At 43.6% G+C, this 20644-nt stretch overlaps 1 protein-coding gene across 2 annotated transcripts in view; it reads right to left on the bottom strand.

Annotated features, from left to right (window-relative positions):
* Window positions 1–20644, bottom strand: part of ASPSCR1 (ASPSCR1 tether for SLC2A4, UBX domain containing) — a 44801-nt gene that overhangs the window by 17524 nt on the left and 6633 nt on the right. The window contains exons 1-10 of one of the 2 annotated variants that reach the window (XM_066200771.1): window positions 20375–20471; window positions 20236–20291; window positions 19433–19544; window positions 15639–15739; window positions 9238–9295; window positions 8334–8407; window positions 7145–7562; window positions 2458–2597; window positions 1028–1109; window positions 91–157 (exon numbers count right to left, since the gene is read on the bottom strand). In XM_066200771.1, the coding sequence (XP_066056868.1) occupies window positions 91–157; window positions 1028–1109; window positions 2458–2597; window positions 7145–7562; window positions 8334–8407; window positions 9238–9295; window positions 15639–15739; window positions 19433–19471 (979 nt within the window). In that variant the 5' untranslated portion in view covers window positions 19472–19544; window positions 20236–20291; window positions 20375–20471. Of the gene's footprint in view, window positions 1–90; window positions 158–1027; window positions 1110–2457; window positions 2598–7144; window positions 7563–8333; window positions 8408–9237; window positions 9296–15638; window positions 15740–19432; window positions 19545–20235; window positions 20292–20374; window positions 20472–20644 lie in introns of those variants that run through there. The other variant, XM_066200772.1, reaches the window with a different exon arrangement.

The raw sequence follows: 20644 nt of genomic DNA, 5'->3' as shown, positions 1-20644 counted from the left end.
AACAGAAAGATCTGTTCAGACACACTCTCTGCTGTAATGGTGGGAGCCATGAGTTACAGCCGCACAGGTTGAAGGGGTGATCAGCCTTACCAGTTTCAGTGGGATGGAAGAACCCCTGCAGAACATGGCGGTCTGGAAAATGAACTCTCAACACCACCTAAAGCAGAGACAAAGTCGATTAGGACAGTGGTTTATCACTGCTCTATAACACCTGTCCTTGGCCTAGAATCTGCAAGTTGGTTTTTTTTGTTTGGTTGGTTTTTTTTTTTAATGGGAAGACCTGAGGTATTTATGGGATAGAAGAGCAACCTGGCTTACAGTGCTGTGCAGTTTCTCAGGGAACAAGGGCTGCCTGGCTTTCCAGGGGGGCACAAGAGCTCATCTGTCAAAGCATTACGATGTAAAATGCAGCAGCACTTGCTCAGAGAGTAGGAGCTCCCTGTACAAAATGATGCACAAACAACAAAGACAGTCCCTTATGGACAGGTGCAGACAGTTTATTGGCATCCCAATGTGGCCACAGCAGCAGGAATCCTCCTGACATACCTCCCTGACCTTTGGACTTCCAGCTTGGCCAGAAAGCACTTAGCTTGAGAACTGCACAAGGATCATAGTTACAGAGTAAAATAAATCCAACTTGTAACATTGAATCACTTAACTTTCAATGAGATACTAACAAAATGTCTACAGAGGCAGGCAAGAAGGCTCAGTCATACCAACTGATGGGTGCACAACAGAAGGCTTTTGAGACATCTCTACTGCCTGTAGCAGTAGAGGTGTCTCAAACATCTCTGCTGAAACAACTCTACTGCCTGTCCCTCAACCAGTGACATATTACCATATTACAGTACAGCTGTGTTCACATGGCACAACTGTTACGCAAGTCCCACAAACAATTAATAGTGATGGGATTTCGAAAATTCTTCCTGTAAATAGCTTAAGGGCCTGTTGATCACAACTGCATCCCAAGGTACTCAATCCCCAAGTCTGGACTAGCCAGAGGGACTGGAAAACGAGCAAATACTACCTTTGGGTAACGCTCCAACTTCTCCTTCAGCTGGGACTCCCTCAAAGACTTTGTCATCAGTGGAGCTTCTTCCAGGCGTTTCCTACAGACATGGGAAGAAGGCAAGTCGTCTGTAATTTTACAATGTATTTTTACTTCATTAAGCTAGCAGAAGACCCAAGCAGGGCTGACGAGAACTGCTCAACTGCTCGATGCATCTCTCACAGCATTTTCCCTACCTCCTGAAACCACTGAACATCAGCAACAATACTATATAACATTACTTTTGTCATACAAGTTTAAAAGTTCACGACAGCAGATGCAAGAAAACATCCTAAGAGGACAGGAAAGTCTGCTGAGACTACTCAATAAGAGATGGACTTATTAATCCAATAAAGTAGAGACTAGGGTTGGACATGATTACTCCACATGGGCGGAAGAGCTACTGAACTTGAAAAACAATGCTGGCACAAAAAATTACTAAGTATTAATTAGCAACAGGGAAAAAAATTAAAAGCTTCAGATCATTCAAGAACTGGCATTGTGGGTCGTTATTAAAAGGAATAGTGGGTACAAAATAAAAGTCTTTTTGTATTTAAGATGAAGCAATAAATGTAAGAAAATAATTATATATTTGCCCATAAGTAAAGAAATTAGCTTAGACCAAACATATCCCATACTCAGCTTTAGTACCTTTACTTTGTATCCAAGTAACTGATGTGTAACTTGCCTTTATTTTTATCCCTGGCTGTAAGGGGAAAGCATCAGCAAATTTGGAAATGGGGTATTTTTGGGGGGCCTGTATTCCAGTAATCCCCAATCAAATGACTCTACATTTGTACCACTAAATACTCCAGACCCACAAACAGCAGAGCAATTTTCAGGCAATATTCTGTGTACTCAGCAGCCTGTGGGAAAAGAATCAACTCTAAGTAAAAAGTTCAACTTGGACTTGGCTATAGCATAAAGGAGACTGTTCCACAGTCTTGGAGAGTTATTGTAATGTTTAAAGGAATGCTTTGATCCACTTGAAACAAAATACATTCATGAAATTAATTTCTTTAAGGAACATAACAGACAGCAAAATGCTGCTGTGACAGGAAGGCCAGTTTATCTTCATCTGAGTTTTTATTGAACTGAAGTTTGATGAAGTAAAATCATGAATATTTGAAAGCAAGCTACCTGAACAGTGCAATACATTGTTAGTCAGCTTCCTATAATTGCTGTGTGTGTGTGTGTGTGTTTGTGTGTGTGCCTGCTCCAAACATTCTCAGGTCTTGAATTGTGGCTAAGCTGGTCTTTCTGATGAGGTCTAATAAAAGGTGAATTCTGTTACTTAGAATATAAGGTGTTTCTTACTGGCCAAAAATGCAACAAGCTCTGTTGATCTCTGTCACTCTGCTCAACAACAGGACACAGCAAATCTCACTCACAGCAGAAAGGGAACTTGCCTCTCATTCTGCAGCTGTGCCAAACGTTTCCGTACATCATCCACTGTGACTTCAAAAAATTCATCAGGAAGCTCTTCTGGGCTATCAGGAAGTTGTTCCAGTAGGTCTAGGTGACATATAAGGGGCTCTCGTTCTACAAGCTACAGAAAAAAAAATGCACTTCAATTAGTTTTAAATGCATTGCTTTGCTTATCTTATAAGGTTCCTGAAAAAGAGTAAAAGGACAATACTTGCAAACTGTCTTTTGATCTGTTCAGCTCTCTGAACTAAACCACTGCAGGGTTCCAGTGCACACCTTTCAAAATTTTACCCTGGTTTCTGGTGTGCAGAAAGATCCCTTAAACAGTGAAACCCTTTTGGTTTGCACTTACAAAGTAAGTACCTCACCCAGAGACCAGCCTTTGCTGCACCAAAGAACACAGATGCAGGACAGCAGTGCCCTGTAGGCATCAGCTGCAATAAAGGTACTCAATACATTTACTGGCAACTTCCCTCCATACCAGAGCTGAGCGCAGGCACTCCAAGCTGCACACAGACACCCGTCTCACCTGCCCAGAAGGGCACAGAGAGCCTGGCTGCCTGCTCCCCCAGCCTCCAGAGCCCAGAGTTGGGTGCATGGCAAACCTTCCAGTGCAACTGGGCCTAGCCTAGAACTGCAGTTGCAGTTAGGAAAAAAATCAAAACAAAACAAGCCAATACCAAGACTCACAATCCCCTAAAAAACCCAAAGGGAAGTCCCAACCACTGAGATCAAGAGCATTTGCCATCTCTGCAGGCAGCAGGACTTTAATGGACCCCTCCCCAGGAAAGGTTACGGGCTGACTACTCTCTTGCCCAAAGCAGCAGCCGTGCCTGCATGTGAATACAAACCACAGCCAGAGTCAAGCATACAAGAGGCAGTTACACCTCCTGGCTCTCAAACAAGTCAAACTTTTTAAATTCCAAAACTGTTTAAAGGAACAAAGCTTGCAAACATAGAGAACAGCATACTGAAGGCTACAGGAGATGCAGGGAGGACACAGCTCAGTGGCTGAAGAGGCTGGAAGGAACAAACATTTTGGTAGCTAATCCAGCATTTCCTCTTAGTCAGCTGCCAGTTTAACAATGCCACAGGTTCTGTGAATGAACCCCTTTCCCATTTCTTCTCCCCTCATTCTCTCATACTCCCTTTACAATGCTAATTAACACCCGGATGTCTTCCCTCCATCCACTCACCCCTCCCCTGGTTGTCAGTGCCAGGCACTGGCAACTTGGGAACAGGAGTCTTCTCAATTGTCTAAAGCATAACACAAATTACAAGGCAATGTTCACTCTACTTGTGGGCACTAAAGGGTAATTTGAGAAATTAAAAGATGGAGGTTGTGTGGGTGGGACCTATGGCTACTTTTAGAAAGTTGAGCAGGGTCAGCCCTAACGAGTGGGTAAAGGAGCCTGACTGCAGCTTTGCCCAGGCCTGGGTGGGGTGGGGGTGCCAGTGCTGCAGGAAGGACCCCCAAGTGCCCAGGACCATCTGCAAGGAAGAAGCAGGCTGCACCATGATCCCAACCACTGCCCACCGAGGCTCCAGTGGGGAAACATCTATGTCAGAGGCCAGAGGAGAATTAACCAGGACTCCCCAAGAACCACGTGTTCTTTAATCTCCTCAAACAGGCTTGAGTTTCATCTCATTCTAAACATGTAGTGAAAGCAGACGTCTTCTGAAAAAGCCCAAACCCAAAAGACTGAGGAGGCATATCCTACAGCATGTTGTGAAGGGTGCTAGGATACAATGGAGAGAACTTTGAAGACTGCATTAGCAAATCCTAAAGCCACCATTTTGTATTGGCTCTAACTAGGATTTTAGTTAATCCCAACAGCAGAGGGATTCCACAGGGAAAGGGCCAGCCCCTATCCAAACTATGGTGACAGCCAGTGGCAAGTGCCAAGGCATTGGCAAACATAAGATGGCACAAGGCAGACATATATTCCAGTCCTAAGTGTTCACTCCTCTTCCTTGCTGTAAGCTCCAACAATCCTAAAGCGCAGACAGAATCCAAAAATTAACTTCCCACAACGATTACAAAAGAGACTCCGGGAATATTAACTCACTTCCAAGCCCACTGCACACACAGTGTTTTCTAAAACTGTGATAAAAGAAAAGTACCTCCTGTAACAATAAATGGCCATCACACGGACATTCAACTTTCCATTATATAAACTGGAGGAAAGCAAGCAGTGCATTTTGCTGTCCTACTTCTTCCAGGAGCCAAAGATGCTGTGCTAAGGTTTGGCACCTCCCTTCTTCAAAGTCTGTTCTACTACCAAAGCTGAAATGTCAGGGACTTTACGCCATGAGGCTGAAGCCATATGTTCCCAGAAACATCTACATAAGTGTAGCCTATGTGACAAGGCCAGGTGGCAGGAGGAAAGCAGTTCACTCTGTGGTCACCATCCTGGTCCCAGGGAAGCAGGTAAGCTGAGGAAAACCCTTACGATTTAAGTGGAATAGTGGTCATTGTGCTTCCCACAGCAGCAAACTCTCCCCAGAGACCCACTTCCTCCCCACCACCTCTGGGAGCTCTAATCTCATGGTGAATCTGGTTTAAAGTTACCTTCTAATAATTAACATTCTGACATCAAAGTCAGCTTGCAGCTGTCTGTAAACCATCTTTAGCCCAAGAAACGAAGGGATGCCGGCACAGATTTTATCCAGCCTCTCTTCAGCTTCAAAAACCACACACAGGCAAAGCATTAATGGGAAGATTCTTTTACAAAAATGGACCTTTGATGTTTAAAAATAATTTGTTTTGTTTTGGGTTTTTTTCCTCAGGACTGAAAAAGGACAAAAAGCAGATGCCATGTGGCTAGCCCTACTTGGCTGTTGCTGCTGGGAGGAGAGTGGAAGATGGCAGGAGTGGAGGAGGGAACAAAATGTAATCAATCAGCAGCAAAAGTACCAGAGATCAAAGGGCTTGAAAGCAGCCGTCAAAATCACATGCTGTTTAACACAAGGACACAACTCCCCCAACAGAATCTGCAGCTGCTTCCAAAGCTGCTCTCAGAGTGGAAGGGCGGCTGGCTCCAGAAATGGTTTGAACTGGACTGCGATCCTGAGAAAGACATCACTTCATGTGAGTCCTTCAGTCACCACCACTCAGACCATGCCCAAAAGCACAGCTCCACATCAAGCTGTGAAGTCAGTGAAATGATGGAGTTCTTCCTCTCCCACCAGCACACAGAGAAGTGTGGGCAACAAGACTGGTGAAGGATACCACCACAAACCCTTGCACTTCTCCTCCCTTCCCAGACACAACGGAAACAACTCCTTTCCAAATCCTCCAGACAAGTGCAACTGATGCAAGCAACACATGAGACTGGACAAATCACCCAGAATACTGTTTCATTCTCCATGTTAAGGGTTTGTTCCAAAAAGTTAAATAACACTGATTAGGCAGACCCAAACCATGTTTCTAACATACTGAAATATTCACCACTGCAGGTTGGCATGGCCTTTTTCTACTACTTTCACAGTTCATAACTGCTCCAGAGTCCTTTCCAGGCTCTGGCTTCTGTTCCTAAACAGTTCAGAACCCATCAAAAATAGGCTGCAACCACAAAGAAGTCAACTAAGGTACAGTCTTTACATCAACGTGAAAGCATCCAGAGTCTTGCTAAATTTCTCCTGAACTAAGCTCCCTTTGAAGCTCCCCAGACATCCTTTCTGTCTACTTATAGCTTTCTATTGTTCAATCCTGGCGGGATCAGACCAGAGGAGATTCAACCCTCCAACTCTAGGAGGTACCAAAGAGTCGGAAACAACAAAGAGGATCTCTGAACAGGAAAGTTGGCCCCTGTGATGAGCCAATGGAGCAAGAAAAAAGCTGATCACTGAGAATCAGAACGGGAAACTCTCAGTTTCAAAGTAACAAGGAGTAAATAATTAATTGAATGGCTCCTCTACTTCATGTTACGCTACTTGCCAGACATACCCAACCTTCCTGAAGGCACCCAATTCTATACAGCTGCCCTACAGAAAACACACTTCAATGTCAGTCCCAGGTCACTCTGGGATGGCATCGCAGCACTTTTCAGCCATCAGTTCTGGTATCACAACATGGGCTCAAGCACTTTTAACAAACACAGTTTTATTTCAGAGACACCAACAATGGTGAGATGTGCAGTCTGTCCTTCTGGGAAATAGTTAGAGAGAGGTAGACTATTTAAGAAGGAAGATATTTTAGATTAAGACAAAAAACACTTCTATAAGCAGCAGAGATACAAAAGGGAAAGGATGGGAGGTTTTTGCTTCATCTGCAATACTAAGAAAATTAAGTCGCAGGGCTCAGGTAACAAAGTAGGCATCTGTTCATGAAATTTGAGGCACTGAGGTGGAGGGTCTTCTGGACTGTGATCTAATGCAGCTGTGTTGCCTCTATTTGAACTATTCATCAAGGATACCTAGAGATTCAAAGTTTTGCCTGCCTCTGGACAGCAAATTCTTAAACTCAAATCCTTCTTCCTTCCTACTTCCTTCCTGAACTCAGGCAGAAATGTATGTCATCAAGGCACCTAATCCTGTAACATAGGGGAAAAGTCCTAAATCTGGAAACATCTTTTTCCTCATGGGAGCACAGCCTCAGGCAAGTCAGGATTAAAAAAAAAAAAAAAAAGCCTTTGCTGCCCAAACTGCAAACATGTTTTCCCTTACCTGTTCTTGCTCCTTTCGCAGTTCTTGGCAGTTCTTAGACTTCTTTGGCTTAGAAGGGCCTCCAGGGCTGGAAAAAGTTGTTGGCAGCTTTGAAGACGGTACAGATACAGGAGAGTCCCCCAGACGCTCTCCATCTCCAAAAAAAGGGACAAATGGGGTAGGCTCAGGCTCTGGGGAATGCCATGGCTCCTCCAAGCTAGCAGGAGAATCTTTACTTGAGTCTTCCTTGTGTGTGCAGCTGTTTAAAGATACAGCCACATCCCTGTGCTCCAAGTCCTTTGGAAATGTGCTTGCTTGAGGTAGAGGCACATCCACTGCTTCTTCCATAGAGCTTTCCCTCACTGTTGGCTCATTACAAGGCACCGTGGCATCCACAACTTCCTCCCCACCAGATGAGCTGCATTTCTTCATGACAACTCTTAAAGAAGACACCAAAAGGAATAAAAATAAAATCATAATCCTAAGAGTACTGCCCTCCCTATTCTCAACGTGTCCATGACACAAAGACAACAGATGCTTCAAATACACCCTGATCTAACAACTTTCTGCTTCCAGATGCTTACAGAGAACAAGCTCCAGTTACTGTGAAGTGTGGGGTAGAGGGTCAGGGGGTTGTGCAAAACAACAGAACAGGGACCTGCTCCTCTGGAAGAAAACTGTCTTCCAGAGAAAAACAGCAGTCAGTTGTAAAGCATAGCTTCTAATCACTCCTGCCTTCTGTATATACTGCAAAGAGCTGGCCAGGAGATCACAGAAAGGTTGCCCCAGACCCAAACTCCCGCAAAAGCCAGCGGGGCCTGCAGAGGCTGGAAGTTAAATGCCTGAGATCCAGAGCAGGGAAGAATGAAGTGGTAGCTGATTGCCCTCTCAGAGAGACTTTTAACTTTGAATTGTCTGTTCCTCTCAAAGAAGAAAGAAAAAGAAAAAAAAAAGAAACAAACAAACAAGCTCTTTTAATCTGCACATGACTGGTCAGTGCCAGCATCTGCTGCTGTGCAAAGCACATCTGGGCAGCAGTTTGAGATAAACAGGCAGATGCAATAATTTCTGAGTGCTGCAATGTTTTAGTTTGGCATCTTTTTCTGTGACTTCTTTTTTTCTCTTTCTTTCTTTTGGTACTTGAAACAAAATTAATTCACCATCAGAGTGGAAAGGGAAAATAAAGAGGCCAAACTTTGCCTCTCCCAACCTGACAATGGCATTGCCTCCAATCAGGCCAAGTGATCTCAGTGTTGTCTTCTCCAGGGCATCTTTTCCTGATATCTGCAACAAAACCAGAAGAGAGTAATTATGGCCTCCGATTCCCCTAGGAGAGCATGTAAAGCTCTGTATAGAAAGAAGCCTGTATCCAAAGAAACACCACACAATGCAAGATACAGGTGAAAACCAAAAAAACTGATACAGGTGAAACCACACTCCTGCAGCTGGAAATCAGACCTGAATCCATCTGTATCAACCTGCACTGTTTTACCAAATTCAGAGCTTATTAAATCATCTCAATGGAAGATGACCTACATATATTTTCATTCCATACACACATCCAAGTGGGATCCAACTACAGCAAAGCTACTTTTATGTCAGAAGTTAAACAACAGGCAACATCTCAGAGCTGCAAGACAGACGATTTCCTTACATACACCACCTATCCATCTGTAATGACCTATTCCAGAATAAAGAGGATCTGTCCACAGAGGTTGGTGGGAAGTAGAGGGGACAGCTAGGGAGAGTGAATTCCATAATATCCACATACAAAATATTTAACAAAACATTAATAGCAAAAGATCAAAACAGAGAAAAGCAAATATTTACTAAAATGAAAACACTGTTTTGACTCAAGCTTTAAAAGAAGTTGGAAAGAAAAACACAAATAGGTCATTGAGCTCATTTTATGGGCTCAGAGGTCTCAACGGCACAAGGTTACGTTCCAAGAGAGCTTTTCTCCATACAGACACGTCATGCTTTGAAAAGACCAACATTTTTCTACTTCCCCTCTGAAGAAAGTTCAAAGGAAACACTTTCCAGGTTGGAAAGCAGAGCTAAGTTTTCATATGTTTTAGGGACATGAGACAGTTGAGAGGCCTTTGCTGCCTTACCTCATCTCGCATGTAAATACAGACTGGAGACAATTCACCATGCTGTTCCATCAACTCCCTGCAAGAAAAAGCAAAACACTGCAGCATCTGCAGAACAGCCTACCCCCTCCAAAACCAGTGCAGAGTAACAGTACAAAGTGAAATCAGCTGGCAACACTGTCATCCATGTTTCTCCATGGAGTTCACAGTTCACGGGATCACTATTAGACATTAGGTAAACAATTTGCTTCAATGCATTCACTTTTTCTTAAACACAGCTTAAAAGTTTAAAAACAAAGAAATAATTAAAGTAAATTCTGAAATTAGCTGATCTTTCTAGATAAATTTAGCTCATCACTGTTCATGTGCCTCAATACCCAATCTGAAACATTATTTAGTTGTATTTGCTCTTTTTAATCCAAGTTAAAAACTTCATTATGGTTTAGACTGGACTTTCACTGGGGAGAGGTCCATTTCTTCTCACATATGCACAGCAACAAACAAAGTTAAATCCTGCTCTAAAGCAGGTCAACTAAGAACAAGAAACTTGCCTTAGTATCATTTTTAAAAAAGAAAAGCGAAGGCAAATAAACAAAAACAAAGAGCATAAACTTTCAAAGACCATAAAAAAGTAAAGCCAAATGAAAGGCTGCCACTGTAGACAAACTGAAAATCAACCTGTATTTAAGCATTTCAGCAACGTAGGACACATATGAGCAATGATGCAAACTCCCAACAGCCCAGCTGTAGAGGAAGACAGAAATGAAGGACCCATAGCACTGAGATGGGGAAAAACCAGTAAGATGCTACTCTTCCCATTTTCCTCTAGGTAAGCAATTCTGAGGCATTCCAGTAAAAGAGAAGCTTTATTATACGTTCACTTGATCAAGTACGAAAGACGGACAGGGAAAGTACAATCACAGCCTATCACAGCATGTCTCAGTTCTCATCCAGCCAAGATAATGTGATTTCAAAAGGGGGAAAAAAAAGGATTGACACCTTCAGCAAGAAAACCTCAGAGGTCTATAGAGAAGTAAAAGGCCTTACACAATTAACCAGTACATTACGCTGAAGCACTGGAATCAGTGAGAGCATTATATTCAACACCAGAAGAAGCTGTCACCTTGGTCTCCACCTTCAGCAAAGCGAAACTCAAACTGAAATTAGACAAGGATATGGTAAAACAAGAGGCTGAGAATACTTTGCTTTTCATCCCAAGCATGCCAATCTAAAAGGTGACCAGGAAAACACTGTCCACCCAAAGACAGTGCTGGTTTGGAAAGATATACCCGGCTGAATTCTCAAAAGTATTTTTTCAGAATTTTCAGACTCAGACAATTCAGCCTACCTCAGCCTGGGAAACTACAAAAAGTGAGAACATTGCTCAGGATATTCCCCATCTACACAATGAGAACTGACAAGATTTATCCTTCTCCATAGACCCCAGTAGCTCTTCTAAGCACATTCTGTCTCAAACTCCCTGTGCTTGCAGTTGCACCAGGAGATCTGTTGGTAAAGAGCTGTATGTACCCTCTGCACTGCAACAGTTGGTTTATCATGAAACACAGAACAGCTGTAACTCCTCCTCATGTGGTAAACTCCCTTGATCTTACTGCTCTACAGTGCAGTCTGGGGGAGGGTAGGTGGGGGGAATGGCTTTCCATTCACCCCACCAGGAAACCATCGCCTACCACCCATGACTTGAAGAGAAACCACCTCTCTGCAAAGCAGATAAGGAAATCCACCTGGCAGCCCAGGAACATGACACATCCTTGCTCACCTCCTGAGGCCTCTGGAGCCAGTTCCCGAGGTCAGCTCAGCATTTTATGCCTGACTACACCAGTCTTTGGTATTGAACACCTAAGGAGCTTTGCAAATGACTGACTTACAGGATTACGTGAACACTTCCACTTAGCTGTCTCTTCAGCCATCAGATTATAGTCTCTGCACCGAATTTCATAGGAAAAACGAAAACCTGCAGGACCCCAGTGGCCCGAAAAAAAATTCCAGTAGTTTTCAGTGAAAATTAGAAGTTTTGGAAAGGTATTTCTACTTCACATTACCCTGCACTGTTTTTAACTCCCCAGTAGCAATAATAACCATACTTTCTCCTAAATACATCAGCAAAACATTGATCAACTTGGCAATCAAGTGTCACAAAATTTAAGCAGAAACTCAGACTGCTTCTACCTAGCACATCACTTACACCTATACTTGTACACTCAGGGTGCATTCCCTACCTTGTGCCTAAATTTGCGAGCATCATAACTGGGGCATGGAACAGGGTATAACTCTATGAACACAATGTCAGTGGTCAATGCTTGCTGCATTATGACTTTTCCTGGAAAGGAGTTTAATGAACAGAGACCCACCACTTAAAACACTGTGCCTTCAGCATCACACAATTTAAACACTTCTATTTTGAGATGCAATGTTACCAGAAACAAAGTTATGTCAAGGAGTTATGTAGGAAAAAGGATGCCTGAAGCAACAGTCAAAATCTACTCGGTCAATCAAGCGTCTGGTTCTGAAGTGACTGCACATTACGTGGTGTGTCTGCGCTGTGGCCACGCTGACTGCTGCTCTCAGAAAAGCTGGGAACTCCACAAACAGACATGCAACATACCCAGCCAGCAGGGAAAGACCACCTTAGGACACGGGTAACATTTCCTGTTATGGTAACAAGGAAATAACCTTTTGCACTTTAGCAACCTGCTCGCCCAGCAGAAGATCAGAGTCTGCATAACCAAACAGGTCTTATTGCTCTCAATGCAGCAGTTCCAATTAATGTTCAAATGAATATCACCATGCTCAGAACTACTTAACAGTTTTGTCAATATTATCCCAGTCTTACTGTTACATTCAAAATGCTTCCTGGAGAGGCATATTGGAAGAATGTATATACAATCATTGTATTACACCATATTGTAACACATACCTATTTAGCCCAGCATGAAGTGACACAAGAAACTGAACTGAGAGGGAGTCAACCAGCCTATGAAGTGGAAAATGAAGGGAAATAACCACTAAATTCCATGAAAATTCATCAAGGACATTTAAACTTAGACTCAAAACTCAGCTACAATGACATGTAAGTGAAATCAAAAGCCACTCAGGATTGAGAGCGCCACTGGAAAATTATGATACTCGATCTCAGAGTAATTCTCAAGAGCCAGAGAACATCAAGGGTTTCCAGCTGAAGGACGTGAGGAACCAAATCTGTTAAGCACAAACCAAAACTGAGATGTCTGGTTTAATTCTAGCCATCTATATGCCATCTTGATCAAATGGTTAAAAGCTTGCAACAGTACAGTGGTATGGGACAAGGCGGGTCACAAGGAGACCCAGAGGTAGAGCAAATCCAAACAGAGCAAGCTACAAAACCAGTCCTGAGGGTCAAATCTATCTTAGGAAAGTCAGCAGCTGAGAACTACTTCCAGACCAGTTGTAACACATTCCAAGGGGTTTACAGTACCAAGACTGTAAGACCAGTACTTCAGAACACTTCTCTCAGCCACCACAACAAATCCCATTGTGCAGAAAGTAAGGGACACACCAGAGCACCCAAAATACTATATTCAAGTCTCAGATTATGAAACACAGTTCACTCTCTGACTCAAGGTGAACAACCAAACCAACACTACAATAGGGTTGCCTATTTATGATCCTGCAATTAGTTATTCTCTTTCAGGAACAAAAAGCACTATACAATGCTCTGCAGGAATCAAGAGACTAAGTTGCTCATATAAAAGAACATTGTCTTGTGATAAAAGACCCAAGCTCCAACCTCCCTCACTCCTCTGGCAGCAGTACCTGAAGAAATTCCCAAAGCCAAGGCCTGATGATGAGAGGCAGAAAAAAAAATCTTGTCTCAGTTGGAGAATTGGAACAAAAGATCACCAGAGTGCCTTCAGCACACCACAGCAGGTTACTGCACTCAGACTTCTCCAGACAATCCAGGAAAGACACTCATCCCCACCTTATTTTCAATAGGTTTTGCTTCCAATTAAGACTAGCTATATCCCTTGAGGAATCCTCAATAACGGTGAACAAACGATAAAGGACTGAAGAGACACAGAGAAACAGTACAGAATGACAGAAAAGGCAGAAGAACAGCCCAGGGAATAAAAGCTTGAATCTCAGGCTGCTGTCTGTCAGGAAAGGTGGATGACAAACATTTAGGAGAAAAAAAGTCTTAAGCACAATGGAACATGTCCTCACCAAGGACCAATAGGAGAGGAAGCCGGTTTGACTTATAGAACCTGGTTTCATTCACTTTTCCAAAAAATGCTTTTCATTTCTATCCAAGCAACTCTTAGAAGAGTCTTCTAAAATATATATAGAAAATATCGAATGAATGATGCTATAGAAGTAGTGAAGAATCGTAATTACTATCAAAGATGTCCCTGAGTGTCCAAAGTGCAACTGCCCTATGGACAACAGCCCATAAAGCTGCTGAAGCTGCAAGGCAAGCAAGAATGGGAGATAGAAACGCAGGCTTCTTGCTCACAGGGCAGACAACACTGTGCCCTCAAGCAGCCTCTGAAGCACAGACTCCACGCAAAGATCCCCAGAGACTTATTTTTGTCTAACTCTTGGAAGCAGCAGGCTCCTCCTCCAGCTGCTGCTAATCCATTACATGCACCCACTGAGGCAAGCACACACATCAAACATACTGTCCTCTCTTTGATGTGCTGCTCTTCAGAAGGGGAACGGCAAGCAGATTAGATTCCTTCATGTAGTGATCTGACAGGGCCTGTAAACATCTTGTGCAAGGGTTGCCGCACGCTGAGAGGAGGAGCAGCCCTACAATAGCTTCCAGACCTTCTTCAGACCCAATTAGCCAAGATGGATGCTGGAAACCCAGGGGAAATTCCAGTGGATTTAGAATACTTCCCCTCACGCACTTAGAGCGGCTGAGCATTCCAGGAAAACATCTCCAGTTGGAAAGTCCAAGGAAGGATTCAGCAAACATCAACAATTAGCTGACTAGTTAGTCAACTGCATCAAAACACACTGAACAGCAACTCAGCCCATTAAATCCATACAGATGGCTGTAGATCCAGCTTGTTCTGTGACTAAATCACACACAGCACCTTTGCTGCTTGTTGAACTTAACCAAGATTGCAAAGTCCATCCAAACATCTGAACTATCTGAACTCAGCTTCCAGAGGGCAAAAAAGAGCAGCTGTGTTCTGAACTGAAGTTATGAATGCTTAGTACACTGCAGCAGTTTAAAAAAAAAAGCAGTTAAGAAAAGCTTAAGAAGAGCAACATGCATATTAACTAATAATATTACAATGACCTGTAACCAATAAAACTACTTCAAAAGAGCAAAATTTTATGAAAAGCTCAAAATTTAAACCGAAGAAACAACCAATTATTATGTGAGAAAGCCACACAAAGGTTGTCATTGTCAATAATTACTGCCTCCCACTAGTCTAGCAGTACCCAAACTGCAACAGCCACTCCTCTACTCACAGAGGGCACAGAGTGTATAGTAAGTGACAAGAGAGGTCTTTAAACACTCAGGAAAATTACACCTGTGTTTTTTGTCCTACCTCTTTCCTCAATTAAAAGAAAGATAATCCTTTTATCTCTAGCATTTGCATGAATACTGTTCCTTTACTTATGAACAAATGTCACATTGTAGACCTGGTCCATGATTAAAAACAGAATGGCTGTCACAGCTTCAAGGCTTCCTCTTCCAAACCATGAAAAATAGAAAAGAGGTGCCTTTCTTTGAGAAAACTTTATTAGCTTGACATTTCAAACAATACAGCCTTTTAAAATCAATGCTAAAGACAAGAGGTAGCACTCAATGTAGGCTGGACTAAAATAGTAAGATTTCTAACCCATGTACATATTCAAAAAATGTAGAACCAGAAATTCTTCCATTTAAACAGGATCTATTGAGTCTTCTGAAGATTCTACCTTAACCTGTTGAGAGCTCCAGATTTCCTTCCTTCCAGAAGAATTTGCACAACAGAAAGCCTCAAAAGCAACAGCAACCAGTAAGAAAGAACCTCCTGCACTACAGGGAACTGCAGCACAGAAATACTGGGGATCAAGATCATCCAGGCTTGACACACACATCTCTAGCACTAACTTAACTTCAAACAGGTTTGTGTAAAAGAAAGGTGGTGCAACATATCCCAGTATCTTCACAGCCTTAGCAGTTTGTTACAGTTTATGCCCTGAATCAGGAGTGGTACTCCTGGATTAAAAAACAGGAATAAAACTATGGATTGTCAAATCTAAAAGAGCAATGAAAATGCAAACATCTCTGTTATAAAGGAGAAATCGCAATCAAATAAATGCAAATTCTACAGATCTGAAGGATTTAGCTGGGTCACTGTAACAAGTAATTAGTAGCATGCAGAGATCCATCCAAACAAGTATTTTCTCACTGCATTGCTCACCTGATCTTTGCAAAATGGTTGAGAAGTTCCCACAAGGTCTGTTGGCAGAGGAAGGTGTCTTGCAAACGGGAGCCATCATCTAGTTGTAATGCTATCCGAACCTACAAGAACACCACAATGAATTCATCTGAAATTTGAAAGAAAGCCTATTGTTCTTCACAGCCTTTTAAAATATTTCAGTGCTTCTTGTTCATTTATGCAGGCATTCTGGCCTGAATTCCTGTTTGTTGGGATGAATGGCTCCTGAGCATGGGGGAGGCATCCTGGAATACTAACCAGCTTTCATGGGCCCTCTCCCCTGCCATATCTTGAACTGGAACATACTCAGAGAAAAGCCAATGCAAACATCCCAAATGATGTGCCATCGTGAGCAATGGAGGTGTTCTGTTCTATACCACATGAAACTTTACAGTAAGGAGTTTCACAGCTACATAAAACAAATTCCAATAACTCAGACGTGACTGATGCAGCTGCACCATTTAAAACACCAACACAGAGCTCTGTCAACTTCAGCATCATTTGCAGAACAACTTCCCTGGGACAAAACAGTTTACTTATATCCACACACAGAAACAATTAACACAGTTCTTATCTATTCTAAACAACCAGTCCAAAGAAATAACATTTGTAACTTGCAACTCACTAATGCTTCCTAACCATCGCATTTTGACATACAATTTAAGAGTGAAGTAACAAAAAATCTCAACAATAATTCTGGTCAGTATATCAAGTTCTTGAACGCCTGCAGAAAAAGGCAAGGGCCAGCCAGCAGCAGATCTTAACAGGTCCTTTCCAACCTAGAATAAGAATATCCATGTACATTATCAGGTTCCACACAAACTTTAGAGAATTGCTTCCCTACCTCTCCCACACAATCCATCAATCAATCAATTAATCAATCAGTCAGTCCAAGGCATTTCTAAAGTGAATATATGCTGGGGTCAGTCCTGAAGAAATTCAAACTCCTGATTGTCCCAAGGGAAAAGTTTAGCAGCTAACCAAGAGATAGAGAGTGGCAGAGCACTTCAGATGTTATCTTTATCTTTCAGAGAATATTCAGCCTTTTTCAGAATGCCTGACTCTTAAGTTTCCCCAACGAGCTCACCTGTCCAAAGAAAAACCACATTAAGTCCTCTAGCCACTAGATAAAACCTGGTTTCTCCAGTTAACTTTAGTTTTCCAAAGTCTACAAAAACTGGCCTTATTCCAGAGCCTGAGAAGGACATTAGCCCAAGACAGCCAAAGCCACTTTCCTTCATTCTGTGTTTTCACGTGTCCCTACTAGCACTCTCAGTGCAAGGTCTGTGTGCGAGCATAAGGGCAGGGGCTACAGAGAGATGGGAAAGAGACATCACACGTTCCAGCAATCCACTGTGATTTCCATGGAGAAATATGTTTGTCATCTGCCTTGGCTCCCACCAGTCCTCACAGGACTGCAAATGCTGATCTGCTGGAGACAGGAATTTTTCTACATAACGGAAACAGTGGCATCATTAATAATGAGCCGACAGTACAATGTCGTTTCATCCCACCACTAACACAACCTCCTGGTTTCTCCTACATGGGAGACAAGCCTTAGATTATCCTCAGCTACAGCAGAGCGATGACAGCTGACATCACCATTCTGTACGAATCCAGCCCAGAAATTCAGACTACCAGTTGCATCAGTTTTTGGGCAGCAGTTCAAAGTTAAACATGTCACGAAAGTCCTATTCAGTCCATTAGAAAAGTCTCTTCGAAAACCCCAGGGGCTACATACAATAACAGAGACCAGTGCCAATAATCGTCTAAGTTTACAAACATTTAAACAAGAGGCTGACAACTTTAACACCAGAGCTGTACTGATGGTGCTCCTGCGTCACCTGCCATCACAAAGGAAATTTGTTCCATTTTTCACTAAAGAATGGTCTTAGAGGAAACAATGTTTTCCACATGCAAAGGCAAATACAAAAGCCTTCTATTTTTAAAACATCAGATTTGGTGAACAAACTCATGATTTACCAAAACTTGTATTCTGGCTCCAGGGTAACTGCTGTCACTACAGGAAAGCACACCTACTTCCACGTATATAATCTTAATAGAACATACAATAACAAAAGACACAGAATCAAATTCATCCCAACATTACCACAGCTAGCTGGCAACGACTGAGTCCGCACCTCAGCTGCCACTACATCCCAGTCACAGTCACCTGGCTGTTATAAAATTCCCTGTTTTTTAACACATACTCCCTGTGGCAGGGAACTCTCCTTAGTCAGTTGTTCTGTACAAAGTCTTTTCTTACACTGTGAAATTCTCCCAAGTAAAATCTGCTCAAGTTTGTGGGGCAGGGACTCTGTTTAGACTCCACTTCACTGCACCCTCTCACCTTCATGACACAGCAACCAGCACTCTCAGGGAAGCCTCTCTTCTGCAGATTGTTCTGCTTAACTGCAACCAAAGAGTAACAACTTACACTTCTATTAACTCTTCTCATTAATGATATAAAGTAACGATTCCGCACTACAACCTCTCTCCTAACAGTGAACAGTCCTTCTTGCCTTTTCTCACAATATAACTTCAGGGAAAAAAAATAAAATCATTGTTTTCCTTCAGTACCTCCCAAACTGCATGCAAATGTCAGACATAGTCATCACTGCACCATTTCAAGAGAAACACTTTTCTCTGGAAGACAAACTCCATTCCACTGCAACATTTCACTGAAAATTCTAAGCAGATGCTACTGGTCTGTGGTATTTTTTTAAGTAAAGACGTCATTTGTAGCACAAATGTCTTTCTACCCCCAAATCAGAAAAAAGGCACTAGTGCCAAAACAAAGAACATGGAGGTTTTACAGACAAAAATATGAACACTAGGGACCCCCAAAACCATGTTACACAATAAACTAAAGCAGAAACTCCAAAGCCTTTTCACACCACTAAGTTCACTTTTCAACGTATCAGTTTCTCTCTGTGACAGCTAGAGCAAAACTGCCTTTAACAAACACCACTGACATTGCTTGGCTGACAGGCATTAAGAGATCAGCACCAATAGACCTGAAACTCACATGAAAATTGAGAAATTTCCTATGAGGAAGTTAACAAATAGCAAGATGACTGCTAATGATAGACAAATTTCCATTCTCAGGCTACTTAAGTAAGACCACACATCATTTTTACAACATGAAGAGTTCACTCTCAGTAACACCTATCCACGGCTTGAAAAGTTAGGCCTATGGTCACAGAGAAACATATAGAAGATTTTTACACTCCTAAAAGTGGCCATAATTTCTAGAGAAAACAGCATCCATAAGCCCTTTGCAAATAATACAAAATAAAGACATTTGGCCACTGATGAACACAGAACATGTCACAAAAGACCCTAAAGCTGTGTGAACACACCATGAACATCAATGCTGGGAAAGCAGCAAAAGAGGATTCTGTAAGAATCTAAGATTTAGTCAAAATCCAGAGCTGGACGACAGCAACTGAAACAGAAATTAGGAAAGGGAACTGAATTAGTCATCACTGATGTTTAACTTCTTAGCCATCCACTAAGCTATTTACTAGTTTTTCACCTCCCCAAACCATCTCACTCTCCTCCAGCACAGCTGCTACCAATGTTCATGGAGACTAAGTAAAGACTTTCGGCAACTTAATTACCATTTTCGACTGCATTGCAGCCAGTCTTCAGCTGGTCTCTCACACAGGGCATTGGCCAGGCCGGCCTGTGCTCTTGACCATTAGATTTGATGGGATCACATCAGCACAACTGGTAACTGAATAAATCAGGTCACATTGCGTAAATGAACATACCGTGGCTCCAGCTCCTGCTCTGTTAGAGACTGGCACCATTTCCAGTTTGGCATTGTTGGGCAGCCTAGCAAATCTCCACTGCAAAGACAGGTCCAAAACATTCCTCTGAAATCTGAAGGAGAACAGAGCCTATGAGCAATACAAAGTCCAGATATTGTGCAAGAGAATTCCCAAGAGGCTGACTAGAAGTCATAGAACATGATTCAATAATGAACAATTGATAATTATAAACGCATCATCAACCAAAGCTAACCTGCACACCAAAACAGCTGCAGTTTGTAGAGGTTGCAGAGAAGACACCCAACAGAGAAGATACCCAAAACTGTGTACTTCCTTTAAAGGTTTTAAAAAGATAAACAGCAACCAACTACATAGCCAAGCCTGGTTAAATACCAGTGGACTTTTTTTTTTTTTTTTTTTTTTTTTTTTGGTGCTACTCAGACAAATGAGCTCTCAATTAAGACGCCATGAAAGCGGAGGGTGAAACCCCCAGGTAAGAGGAGAGGCGGGCGTTGTTGGTCTGTGGCCTAGATGAGGTGCACGCGTGGGTGTCCCGTGGCAGCGACATGGGGCCTCGCCCTCTGTCCCAGCAGCGGAAGGAACGTGGCACAGGGACACGGGGCGAACCGACCTGAGGAGAGCTCAGTGTGTGCCCCGGCCCCTCGCACTCCCACCGCCCGCCGCGGGCTCCGCCGGGCCCCGGGCACCTCGAGGACGGGGCGCGGGCTCCAGCAGCGCCAGGCCCGGCGCGGAGAAGGGCCGCGGGCAGCCGGACCCGGGCCCGGCCCCACGGCGACACTCACTTGAGGCCGTACTCGCCAGGGCTGCCACCCTGCTTCCTGCAGACCTCCTCGAGGACCTGCGGAAAGAAGAGAGGCGTCACGGGCGGCCTGCGGCCCTGCCCCCGTCTTCCCCTCAGCCCCCTCCCCGCCGCGGACCCACCTGGAGCAGGACCGTGCCGGGCCCCACCCGCACCGTGACCCGCCGCCCGCTGGGCGCCAACACCGACACCGCGGCGCCGCCCCCGCCCGCCGCCGCCATCTTCCCCCGCCGTGCCAGCCCCGCGCGGCCGGGGCGGAGCCGGCCGGGGCCGTCCTGCTGCGGGCCCGCCCCGGCGCGCCGGGGCCGCACCGGACGGGAGTAGGACGGGAGTAGGACGGGAACGCTGCCCTGGCCCGGCCCGGCGGCTGCGGAAGCGAGCTGTCGCGGACG

This window comes from Chamaea fasciata, unplaced genomic scaffold, assembly GCF_029207755.1.
Source record: "Chamaea fasciata isolate MVZ Bird 193981 ecotype frontalis unplaced genomic scaffold, bChaFas1.0.hap1 SCAF_19, whole genome shotgun sequence".
NCBI classification, from domain to species: Eukaryota; Metazoa; Chordata; class Aves; order Passeriformes; family Sylviidae; genus Chamaea; species Chamaea fasciata.
This window is presented reverse-complemented; position numbering and strand designations above follow the sequence as displayed.